This window comes from Cydia pomonella, chromosome 3 (assembly GCF_033807575.1).
Source record: "Cydia pomonella isolate Wapato2018A chromosome 3, ilCydPomo1, whole genome shotgun sequence".
NCBI classification, from domain to species: domain Eukaryota; kingdom Metazoa; phylum Arthropoda; class Insecta; order Lepidoptera; family Tortricidae; genus Cydia; species Cydia pomonella.
In genome coordinates this window covers 22,845,610-22,858,004 of record NC_084705.1, presented here as the reverse complement: position 1 = coordinate 22,858,004, position 12,395 = coordinate 22,845,610, and the positions used below count along the sequence as shown (strand labels likewise).

At 37.4% G+C, this 12,395-nt stretch overlaps 1 protein-coding gene across 2 annotated transcripts in view; it reads left to right on the top strand.

The window, feature by feature from the left end:
* The window catches only part of LOC133516328 (E3 ubiquitin-protein ligase RNF19B-like), a 76,019-nt gene that overhangs the window by 25,243 nt on the left and 38,381 nt on the right, over nt 1-12,395 (top strand). For both annotated transcript variants that reach the window (XM_061849217.1, XM_061849218.1), the window contains exon 2: nt 7,036-7,136. In XM_061849217.1, the coding sequence (XP_061705201.1) occupies nt 7,036-7,136 (101 nt within the window). The remainder of the gene's footprint in view (nt 1-7,035; nt 7,137-12,395) is intronic.

The following is a 12,395-nucleotide window of genomic DNA, read 5'->3' as shown; positions in this document are numbered from 1 at the left end:
AACTTACTGTGGGACTTAGTCAATTTGTGTAATAATGTCCTATAATATTTATTTATTTATTTCCTGTTCTATCAAAATAAAAGAGTAGGACCATTTTTTTTAATACTACGTCGGTGGCAAACAAGCATACGGCCCGCCTGATGGTAAGCAGTCTCCGTAGCCTATGTACGCCTGCAACTCCAGAGGAGTTACATGCCACCACATGGACCATACATATAATGCCTTTGCTATGCAACGAACCGCGCAATTGGCTACTTGACAGTTTTTAGGGTTCCGTAGCCAAATGGCAAAAAACGGAACTCTTATAGATTCGTCATGTCCGTCTGTGAATAAATAATGACAATCGATCTTGATATTCCTGAGAAATAAATGTCTATATAGGACTCCTGGCATTTAAGCAACACAAAGGTTAGAAATGAGAGTTAAAGTCTTGACGCTCGCACTCGACGATTGAAATGCCTCTAACAAAATGATATTGTAATGTGACGTCACATTACATTAGTCTGTCCTAAATGTACGGAAGAGATCAAGAAAATTGCTATGTTGACTCTGAAATATTGCGTTTATGTATATAGTTGTTATACAATTTATTGTTAATAAAATGTAAGGAATCGAATGGTACCATTTCTTTTTACGTTTTCTAAAGTAAAAAAAAAAATTTTTTTTGGGACTTTGAAGCCTTGTAATTTTTTATAATCTCAATGTCTTATTAAAATACTTTTTTATAATGGATGGCTCCTTTTTCTATCTATTTAGCCAAAAGTTTGTTATAATATTCAACATGTGTCGAGCAAAAAATGTCGATTATCGAAAAGTGCTCATGTTCACAGATCACTTAACCGTTACAATTTGTAACTGTAATAGTTTTTGCCAACCGTACACGGCTCAGTGACTCTAGTGTTCTACTATGTGAATACTCGTATGATGATTTAAGCCGATGAAAGTATATATAGTTACATATACTTATAGGCAAATATTAACCAATGGTCTAATAATACGGTTTCATCAACACAATTTAACGGAACGATTCACGTGCTTATAGAGCTCGTTGTCTTAATTGTAAGAATGAAATTTATTACCTTCTTTTAATTATGTACGATTGTTTGGTATTTCACGGATTGGTTTTCGACGAAAATAAATATCGTGATGAACCGGTCTCAACTCAAAAACACTTCGCTTTTGCGAAACATAGAGCCGATATTTGTGATTATTAAAGAGTAATGAAGAGCAGTTTTTTGAAATAATTTGTAAACCGTACATATTTTAGTTTATTTCATAAAGTTAACGCTTTGACTTTCCCTCCTCAACGAAACTAGGAAACGTTGAATGCACTTACGGCTACTGCATTCGCCTTGGGCGCTGCAATTAAAAATACATATTAAATTTTTAAAAATAAATTTGTAAAAGCCTCGCTTCTGCCACAAGGTTACTCGGAGCCCCATTACCCGCTTACATCCGCGCTCTAGTTGTAGCTCTGGGGCATATGCGCAGGATTCGCTTATTTATTACTTTTATTTGGAATCAATAGCAATACAAACATTAGTAAACAAAAAAAAAAAAATATCTACTAAAATTGACAATAACGTAATAACTTGTAATATCTAAATCGAAATATCTTATTGTAATAAATTACCTATTAGTTAAATTATAAATTTTAAAGAAAACTAAACCAGGTAACAACAGGCGGTCTTATCGCTAAAAAGCGATCTCTACCAGACAATCCTTGGGTAGCAGGAAATGTAGAACTCATACAAAAGAACAGGTAGCGCAAGGAGCTAAATATGGAGACTATTAAACACAAACACAATAATATATAAAACGGCAACTTAAGGCAGAGATAGAAAGTGTAGTTTCAGCAGATTTTTGAAAATGGGGAGACATTTAGCTAACCTTAATTCTAATTACTAATAACAGTAATAACCTAAATAAAACACGACACGTGCTGACGTAATCAGAGATATTACTACTGATCTACTGAAGTCATACAAGCTTGGTGTCATAATAACTGTTTGTTGTACTGTTTCACTAGTAGATAGTGTTAACACAGCATCATGACATTAGTGGTGCGTATTAGATTGCTAATTTGACAACACAACACTTACCTACACGTATACAAATTAACTTACTGTGCAAAGGGCCTACGAGCCCCAATGCAGAAGAGTTCGGCTACTATTTAAAATTGAAAGTAACTTTTTTTCCAAAGTCTAGTAAGTAGCATAGGAGCAAGAATTAAAAAAAGTGTTGTAAAATTAATCAACTTTATTTCCTATATAATACAACAAAAAAATATTCATGTATTGCAATAAAAAAAATACAATTCTTCTACCAACAGTTGGTAGAAGAATGCGTTGTAGTTGGTAACCAACTACAACGCATAATAGTTCGGCTATCGATCTTGAGTACGCAAAATAGTTCGCCTACCACTGAGTTGTCTCGCCTTTACTCTTAAGAACAGCCTTGATCCTCAATGGCATCGTCGCTTCCAACTCTTCGCACTCTTCTGGGGTTATAGACTCCCAGACAGCGACGATTTTCTCTTTTAAATCACTTTTTGACCTCGATGGAAACTTGCGTACTTATTTTTTTTTTCATTTTCCACCACAATGTTTCAATGGGTGACAAATCTGGACTATTCGACGGCCACTCCATAGTGGGGATTCCTTTAGACTCGAGCCAAGTCTTCGTGGTCTTCGCAGTATGGCAAGATGCCCCGTCTTGTTGAAAAGTGTAGACATTTTCATATTTCAAGCTTGGAATAGATGGAATTAAACTGGCTTCCAAAATGTCCTGGTATTTCACTGCATTAACAGTCCCTTCTACAAAATGCAGGCGGCCTACCCCTTGTGCCGACATGCAACCCCATATCATCACAGACCCAGGAAACTTCACTTTTCTCTTAATGCAGTCCTTGATGAATACTTCGTCTTTATTTCGAACGATTTTTTTTTCGTTTGTCGCCGACAGTTACTTCGAATTTTGATTCATCACTCCATATTTATTGACGCCATTGCTCAGTAGTCCAATTTGAGTGCTCGCGAGCTAATTTCAGCCTCTTCTTTTTCTGTAACTCCGTTAGTAAAGGTTTTTCCTTGGCCGTGTAAAATCCATATCCTATTCTTTTGAGAACCCTTTTGCAGGTATCCACTGAAACGTCTTTCTGGATCATATCACGCCATTTTACGGTAAGTTCCCCGCACGAGCACGGCGGTTTTGTTTAATAATTTTCTTTAAAACTCGGTTTTCAGCTGCACTCGTTATACGCGGTCGAGCAGACTTCTTCAAACACGAAATTGTGCCGTGTTTCTTGCGATGCTGGATGATTAACTGGACAGTAGATCTTGGCAGTAATAAATCTCTGTCGATTTGGTTGGTAGATTTTCCACTCTCACTACTGGAAATTATAATTTTCCTGACTTCTTCTGTGACTGGTTTTCCGCGGCCCATGTTGCTCTAAATTACTTATAATAATGAAAAAATACTCGGAGTATGTACTTATATATGTACCCTTTGACATATTAAATGACAATGGGTTCCAAATTTAATTAAATCATTTTTATTTATTTGAGTAATAACATTAAAGAGGCTTAACGCTAGGCATGTACAAACTATTTTGCATCAATTAAGAACCTGCCGAACTGTTTTGTGAAACCATACATGAATGAATATACCTAGGTTTTTTTTTTCTTACATTGTAGTTATTGTGCAATAGTGTAAAAGTAACGTTGTATTTATGGAGTATAATATTGTAGGAATCGTTTGCTGCTAATGCCTTTCTAGAAATAAAACGAGTTGATATAAGATTCATATACTTAATAATCTATGACTTGACGAACTCTTCTGCATTGGGGCTCGTATTGCCCTTGTCACTGTTCGTACATATAACGAGGTTATTAGCACTTAGCAAGCGTCCAAATTCATGATGAAGTGTTATCGAGTGGCGTTCGTCGGTTGATATTTTTCGCTCCAACGGACATCATGGGCGTATTATTCACAACAATTTGCGAGCTCACTGCCATTGATCAACCAGAGTAAATGTTGTTGTCAATTACTGGCTGTATTTGTAGCTGGCCCCGAACGGCTTATCCGTTGTCCATTGTGAAGTAAAACCGCACGTACCACTACCTGCAAAAAAGGGTCATATAATTCTAATTCGCACTTGAGCGCGGGCTAGTCCAATGCTCAAAAAACCAGTTTATATAGGTGCGCTCTCCAATAACGCGCTTTTGGTTTTGCATCTCGAGGATTTTGGACTGGTTCTGGTGACAGTAACCGTAGAGGGACCAGACAAGAAATCGCAAATTATTTTTCCATTTGTTCATTTTGAATCTTATTGTAATTTCCAGAGGAGTTGTAATTCAATAACCGGTTTTTTTTTTTTAAGTTTTAATGTGTCAATTGAAGACACAGGGCCCTCGCTAGGGATACGGGCGACCCTGTGCCCGTGGTGACGTTTGTGAAAGGCTGGTTTGATTTATGCGATGCCGGGTCCGGCATCACCATCAGTCAAAAAGCAATGGTGATGCTCGAATTGAAGACCCGGCGTTGTTGTTGTGAGTTAAGATGGACCCATGGTCCCCGCATTGGGTACGGGCGGCCATGGGCCCAGGTTGAGATTTGTGAAGTTTAAGTTGTTGCGATTTAATTAGATTTGGATTTAGTTGGTGAAAGTTATTTTGTTTTAATTAATGTAAAATTTGGTTTGGAATTTGCGAGAAGTTTAATGTTGGGTAGATAATAGTTGATTTAAATTGGTGAGATTGGTTGTGGTTGGAGGGACCGCAGTAGAAATAAATAGAGACACTCAACGGACGACACCCACGGGACGAGATGGGGTGGTGCTATTCTAAACGCCGGCACCACACGGCGTCAATAACCGGTTAAAGTGACCGGACCATTATTTTATGCAGGCAGTAGCACGTGCGGTTTTACTTAACAATAGAAAACGGATTAGGCGTTCGAGGCCAGCTACAATTCGTACCAAATAGGTACCAAACTATCGTTAGCAATCTGTGAACACGAATATGTTGCGCAATTCCAGCTCCCGGCTTCCCGGGACAGTCCAATACAAAGTCCCGTCCACTACCAATACGTGTTTACCCATACCTATTCAAAATTCAAAGATCTCTAATAAACTGGTTCGCCGGTGGAGTTTAGCGCCGTCGACTCGCCGACTCGATTGAAATGATGTCTCTGTTTGTTGCGGCATACGGTATTGTGATCATCACCGTGCTAGCAACGCGCCGCTTCCGCGGGTGCCGGACACGGGAAGATTCGCTACACCTGTCCGAGTATCCGCGGAGCGACTAATCGATGTTCACACTTATTTCCGCAGACCAATGTTAGCTGGATCCTTGGGACTAATATAGGTACATTTTTTACCAACCAATACCACGCAACAAGGTTTTTCAGAAAAAAATAAGATTCATAATGGGTATTCCAAATACAAGTTTGTCGAGCGGACGACATAATGGCGGAACAACGCTAGGAAGACGTCGAATGTCGTTAAAATAATTACCTATGTGAAAATGTGATTACCGCATATAATATTTTTTAATTAAACCATTTTACAAGAATGATTTCTCGGCGACAAATCCACGGCGATAACTAAGCTGTTATCTAATTCATGACTAATTTATTATTCTGTGTATTATTTAGTACTATTTTATTCAAAGAATAACTATGAAGATTATTAAACAATTACTTACTTAAAACAATTCACGACTTCATTAGAGGAGATTAAGAGACGACTTCATTAGAGGAGATTAAATTTACGACTTCATTAGAGGATATTAAGAGAGATTCTGATCAGTTCAGTTATTCTTGTGTTGTGTATGCATTTCAAGGTATATGGTAGGTATTAGACATATTTATTTCAATTTAAATACGACATTTTTAGGCACTACGGTGCTAGCGGTACTTCCTAGACCTAAACTCTTGGGCGATACTGCCAATGTTTGTGTGTAAATAGTCAAGGTTGAGTAATGTTTGCATTTCCAAACACGTTTGTAGATCGGGCATTATATTATAAGCCCCGGTGGTGTCGGTTCCCTTTTACTAAACGCGCGAAGGCTGCAACCGTCCCGGCTATCTACTTATAGGTACCTACATCTAAACATTCTTCTACTCGTTATAAACAAGCTAATAAATAATGAATCTTTGGTTTTTTATCAATTTTATGTACTATAATAAAATTATACATTACCTATCTCATTTAAATAAAGAAATCTCAGCAGATTATATCGTGTATATTATGTAAATAACTATCCTGCATTTCCTGCAATCTCGACATCTGAAGACTTTTAGCAATCTTAGTCCGGGGTAGAGTCATAGAAATTTTTGACAATAGATTTTTCATTTATCTATTCACGGCAATCACGAAGGTAACCTTATAGAATATTTTTTAAAGGATCTAAATATTTTGACAAAAACTTGTATTTCATATTTGTCATGATGTCTGCTAAATTGGATACGCTAGAACTGCGACGAAAAATATTATTAGTGATCCATTACTATAACTTGTTGCGAAACAGAATCAGTAATGTTAAGGTGCTTGAGCGGATAGGATTGCTCGCTCCAGCGCCGAGGACGTGCGTATTAGGCGCCAGTGAGGGCGGCGCTTTGCCTCCGCGACGCCGGAGAAGACTGTTCGCCGTGGGCAGGGTGCGTACGCGTCAAACCAACAATGCTCCCACCAATCGGGCACTCTCACTCCTAAACGAACTATCAATCCAAAGACCTGATGTTGATGTCTTTTATGACTCACCAGGATCGTTCTCCACAGCTTTATATATGTTTTTGAGTGATTGTACCTAGTTTGTAATGTTTAACTATTTGTGGATATTGTAAATAATTCTAATTATTAATATTATTATTTAACATGTAAGCGGTTTGGTGCCTGAACTGTAAGCTTGTGTGTTGCATGAATGAACAATAAACAATAAATGCATTTTTCCCTTATTTTAGTATGTATGTTTTTTAATTTGTACGTTATGATGCGAAATTGCGGGTATTAAACATTACGATCTCTTGTTACAGTATTGGATCAAGCAGACACGCGGCCGGTGAAGCTGAGCGCCGTAGAGCAGTCTCAGAACAGACAACAGACCACCATAGAGTTCATCGCTGAGGACGAAGAGGTAACCCTAACCCACCAATCAAAACATTCGGATCACGTGTCTAAAACAAATTGTGCGTCGTAACCACAAATACCACCTTTTTTTCTCAATCACGTACAAATTGACAAATTTTCGTTAAGTTGGTAGAAGCGCACGTCTAATCCTCCGAGGCGACCTTGGCGTTGCGCCCCGCCGAACGAATGAATTTGAGCAGACCTGCGAGCATGTCGGTAATATCTCAAAACAGAGAAGGATAGAGCGTAACTGTGAGTGTCCTTTTGAAATTGGGAGAGGAGAGGACTCCTGACTGCTAATACATTCCTGTATTTCTGTTTGCACGTGAGTCTAACACTCAGTCGAACCAGAAATTTTGATTGCTACTGGCAATCGGATAGTGCATTCCTTAGCTGTGTGTCTGATAGTGCCCCCGTCCTGGCGGCTATAGGACATATTAGCTAAGCTACTTGACAGTTGTCATCTAACGAAATCTGGACAAAATTTGGAACATGTAAAAAGTAAATAAAAAAAACTGCAATTATATCTAAGTACCAATTTAAATTTATTGTAATAGGTGATAATCTTAACTACATTTTTTTACTAAATTAATCTTGTCTAAAACAATAAAAAATAAAAAAATATATATAAACTTGAACATATAAAAAGAAAAAAAACAAAAAGTTTGTCACCGGGCGGGATTCGAACCCGTAACACTCGTTTAGCAGTCCGCGTCTTAACCCGTTGGATAAGACGGACAGTGGCGGGCGACACGAAATTAACGACCATATTCTGCGTCGAAAAAAAAACGCATGAAAACTCGAAAATACGCGTTTTCCCAAACATAAGACTAATCTAGATAGATTGTATACCCCCAAAAACCCCCATATACCAAATTTCAGCGAAATCGTTAGAGCCGATTCCGAGATCACAGAAATATATATATATATATATATATATATATATATACAAGAATTGCTCGTTTAAAAGTATAAGATATCCGGTAAGTTTCATGAACATTGGATTCTTTCTCTTGAAATTATGGTCAATCTAGAAGAACACCGCCGCGAAACTGTATCTAATTTCTCCAGCACTATTTCCCTATATGGCCGAAAGCGATGATAGTGGAACATTTTGTGGAAATGGATTAGAGCTGAAGGTTTGTTTATAATATTTTTGCGTCCTTTTTCTTTACAAAAACTACCGCTAGAAAACCTGGTTCATGCAAACATTCCAGCATTAGTTAGTTTTTTGGGAGAGATCCGCCCGAAAAGGCCCGCTGAGTCACAAAATCTTACAGAGAGGTCACGAGAACATTCAAATGTGGCAGTAAAACTATTTAAAAATATCTTGAAGATATCGGCATCGGCAAACGTTTAAGAAAAGTTAAGCCCACCGTCTGCGAAATAAAATAGCTCTTAAAATTTAAAAAAACAGCTGTTGTGTGGATTATTTATGGGGGATTAATCATATCAAATAATATGTCACTTAAAATGGAAATTCATGGTAAGATAACTATTATTTGAGAACACCAATGGTCCAACCGTCCAATTTAATGTGAAATATGTCAAGCATAAGAAGTTTCCAAAAAAAGGTTTCCTAAGTAATAGCTTTTCACTAAAACACCGAGTTACTTTTTAAATGTTTATTACACTTTTACAGATATGTTTATAATTTTAATAACATAAAACTCTTAATGCACTGCACCAGTCTTTTTCTCACAAACTTCAACAACCAACCCAAAACGTCAATGTCAAAATCCTCTAAAACCGCGGGAACTCCATCTGACACTTACAATATTAAAAAAAATGAAAGTCAATGAATCGTTCGAAAATCATAAACACATAATATTCTATCAAATGATCTTTCGTACAATCCTTAATATCTAATATTCGGCCAACCTGACCATCTAGAAGTTTGTCCTCAAACTTAATCTATCAAAACCTCAAGTTTTCACATCCTTATTTTCTCATGTAAGTACTACATGAGCCATTACATTTCAAAATTAACTTTTGTAATATTTTACTTAGTATACATTAATCTCTAATATGTCAGCATGTATTTGCTTCATTAGTCTTAATTTCATTATATAATATACACCCTTTACTACACTAGTCTCTAATGCGGCCATGTATATCCTCTTTGTAAATCCAAAACTTTAACAATATCCACCTGAGGTGGCATTTCACTTCACACCCCACCGGTCACTAATGCAGCTGTATGAGCCTGATCGCGCAGTCTAAAACATCAACAATATTCATCTAAGGTGACATTTCCATTTCACTCCGCACCACTCTAGTCACTAGAGCATCCGTGTGAACCTGGTCACTCAGTCTAAAATATCAACAATATTCATCTGAGGTGATATTCCCATTTCACTCCGTACCACACTAGTCACTAGTGCATCCGTGTGAACCTGATCACTCAATCTAAAACATCAACAATATTCATCTGAGGTGACATTTCCATTTCACTCCGCACCACACTAGTCACTAGTGTAGCCGTGTGAACCTGGTCACTCAGTCTAAAACATCAACAATATTTACCTGATGTGACATTTCATTCTAAGCCACATTAGTATCTAACGTAGCCATGAACCTGGTCACTCAATACAACATTAACAATATTCACCTGGCGTGACATTTCACTCTAAACCACATTAGTCTCCAGTGTAACCGTGAACCCGGTCACTCAGTCTGCAACATTAACAATATTCACCTAGTGTGATATTTCATTCCAAATCCCATTAGTCTCTAACGTAGCCGTGAATCTGGTCACTCAGTCTACAACATTAACAATATTCACTTGGTGTGACATTTTATTCTAAACCACAGTAGTCTCTAGTGTAGCTGTGAATCTGGTCACTCAGTCTACAACATTAACAATATTCACCTGGTGTGACATTTCATTCTAAACCACATTAGTCTCTAATGTTTTATATTTCTCAACAAATAACAAGGCTTCTTAACGGTCCAATGACATTAACAATAACATTTTAAGATAAATCAGTAACATCATCATTAATTCACCCTTATATAATAATTAAAAAAAAGAAAATTAGATATGGCACTACTGTTTCGATTACTCAGGCGGTAATTTATCTTAGTTACAAACTATTCTCACTATCTGTTACCACTCTTTTAATAAGTCAATTTAACATATTACAAAAATCAATCAATGTATTAATCAATCTGCTGAACCCAGCTCATCATCAGTAGTATCACTACCTTCTTGCGCTACTGATATCCATGGCTGAATACGATCAGCTGCCCAAACATTTTTGTATTTACCTTTCGTAATATTAGAACCCGGTATATTAGTTACTTCATAGCGATCATTGCCTAATACCCGACTAACTTTATAAGGTCCTGCAAATTTTGGTAATAACTTGCGACTTTTACCATCATTAGAAGGTGTGTTTTTCAATATTTTTACCAAATCACCAACCGCGTAAATTGTCGGCTTTTTGCGCGTCTTGTCAAAACGTAATCGTTGTTCTGATTGACCTTTTTTCACATGTTCACTAACCTCTTTACGAATTAATTCTACCTCTTTGTCATTTCGTCGTATTTCTAATGTCGTTTCACCTAGGAGCCCCTCCCCTTTGCTTAAAGGCCTCCTGCAAAAGAGTGCTTCGGCTGGAGTTTTTCCAATACCCTTATTAAGTGTGTTATTAAGTCCCCATTGTATTTTACCTATACTCAAATCCCATTTATTCTCTCCCATGCGGTCAGTGTAAGCTCTAAGACTGTCTAAAACGGTGCGATTGTATCGCTCTACCTGACCGTTTGCTCTCGGAGATGAAACTGCATTGAGAACATGGGATATTTCAAATTCTTGACAGAATTTACTAAACTCTGCAGACGTGAAACACGTTCCTCTATCCGATATAATTCGAATTGGATACCCGTAATTGTAAATTACATCCTTGAGTGCTTTAATAGCTGGCCCTGACTTTGTATTCCGTACGGGTTTTATAATACAGAACTTAGTGTACCCATCGACGACCAGAAGGATGTACTGATTACCAAACGCGCTTTTCACAAATGGACCCAAATGGTCCACATGTATAGTGTGAAACGGGATATCTACTTTAGGAATACTGTGTAAATAGCCCTCTTTTGGTCCGGCAGGTTCTTTAGCAAAGGCACAATGTAGGCACGACTTAACATATTTAGTAATAAATTTCTTCATTTTAGGAAACCAAAAATCTTTCTTAATTTTCTCTAATGTTTTCTCTACTGAAAAGTGGCCTATTTCATCGTGGTTGCGTTGGCATATTTGCCATCTAGCCGCTTTTGGCACTACCCACTTAAGGCTGTCCTCCACCTTTCGATACACGCGATTGTTTTTGATAGCAAAGTTTTGTTTTATATCAACAAGCTCTTTATATTGGGGATCCTCTAGCGCAGCTCGAATATGAGTTATTTTTGGATCAGTCATTTGTAAACTAACTAACCAATCCTCCTGTGATATCTGAAGTACACGAGTAATGTGATCATTCACATCCTTGTCATCACCCATAGGCACCGGATTGCGGCTAAGTGCATCAACATGATGCATAGTGGATCCTGGTTTATATTCAATGTCACAATTATACTCTTGCAACGCTATCCACCATCTTGCTACCCGGGGAATAATATCTCTTTTTGTAAATGTTGACCGGAGAGCGCTACAGTCAGTAATAATTTTGAAATGTCGTCCTAATAAATATACTCTGAAACGATGCAATGATGCAACCACCGCAAGCGTTTCTAGTTCATAAGCATGTAATTTCTCTTCGTCAATTGTAGTTTTGCGACTAAAATAAGCTACTGGTTTCAAATTCGATGTAACCGTTTCTTTTTGGAATAAAATTCCAGCCAATCCAGATTTTGAAGCATCACAATGTAATTCCGTTATATGATCTGAATTATAAATGGTTAAAATAGGGCGGTCTACCAATTTATGCTTGAGCGTGACAAACGCAGTATGCTGTGGTTCACTCCAATTCCATGGTACATTCTTTCTAGTTAAGTCAGTCAAAGGCCTAGCTATAATAGAAAATTTTTCTATAAATTTCCGAAAGTAACTGGCTAAACCTATGAACTGTCGCACCTGATGAACGTTTTTTGGTACCGGAAACGATTCCACTGCATCCATCTTCCCTTTGCCTGGCCGCACTCCATTTTCAGATATTTCAAGTCCTAGATATTCTATGACTGTCTCAAAAAATTTACATTTCTTTATATTTAACTTCAAACCGGCTTGTCTCAAGAGAAGAAATGTTTGTTCAAGTTTGATAAT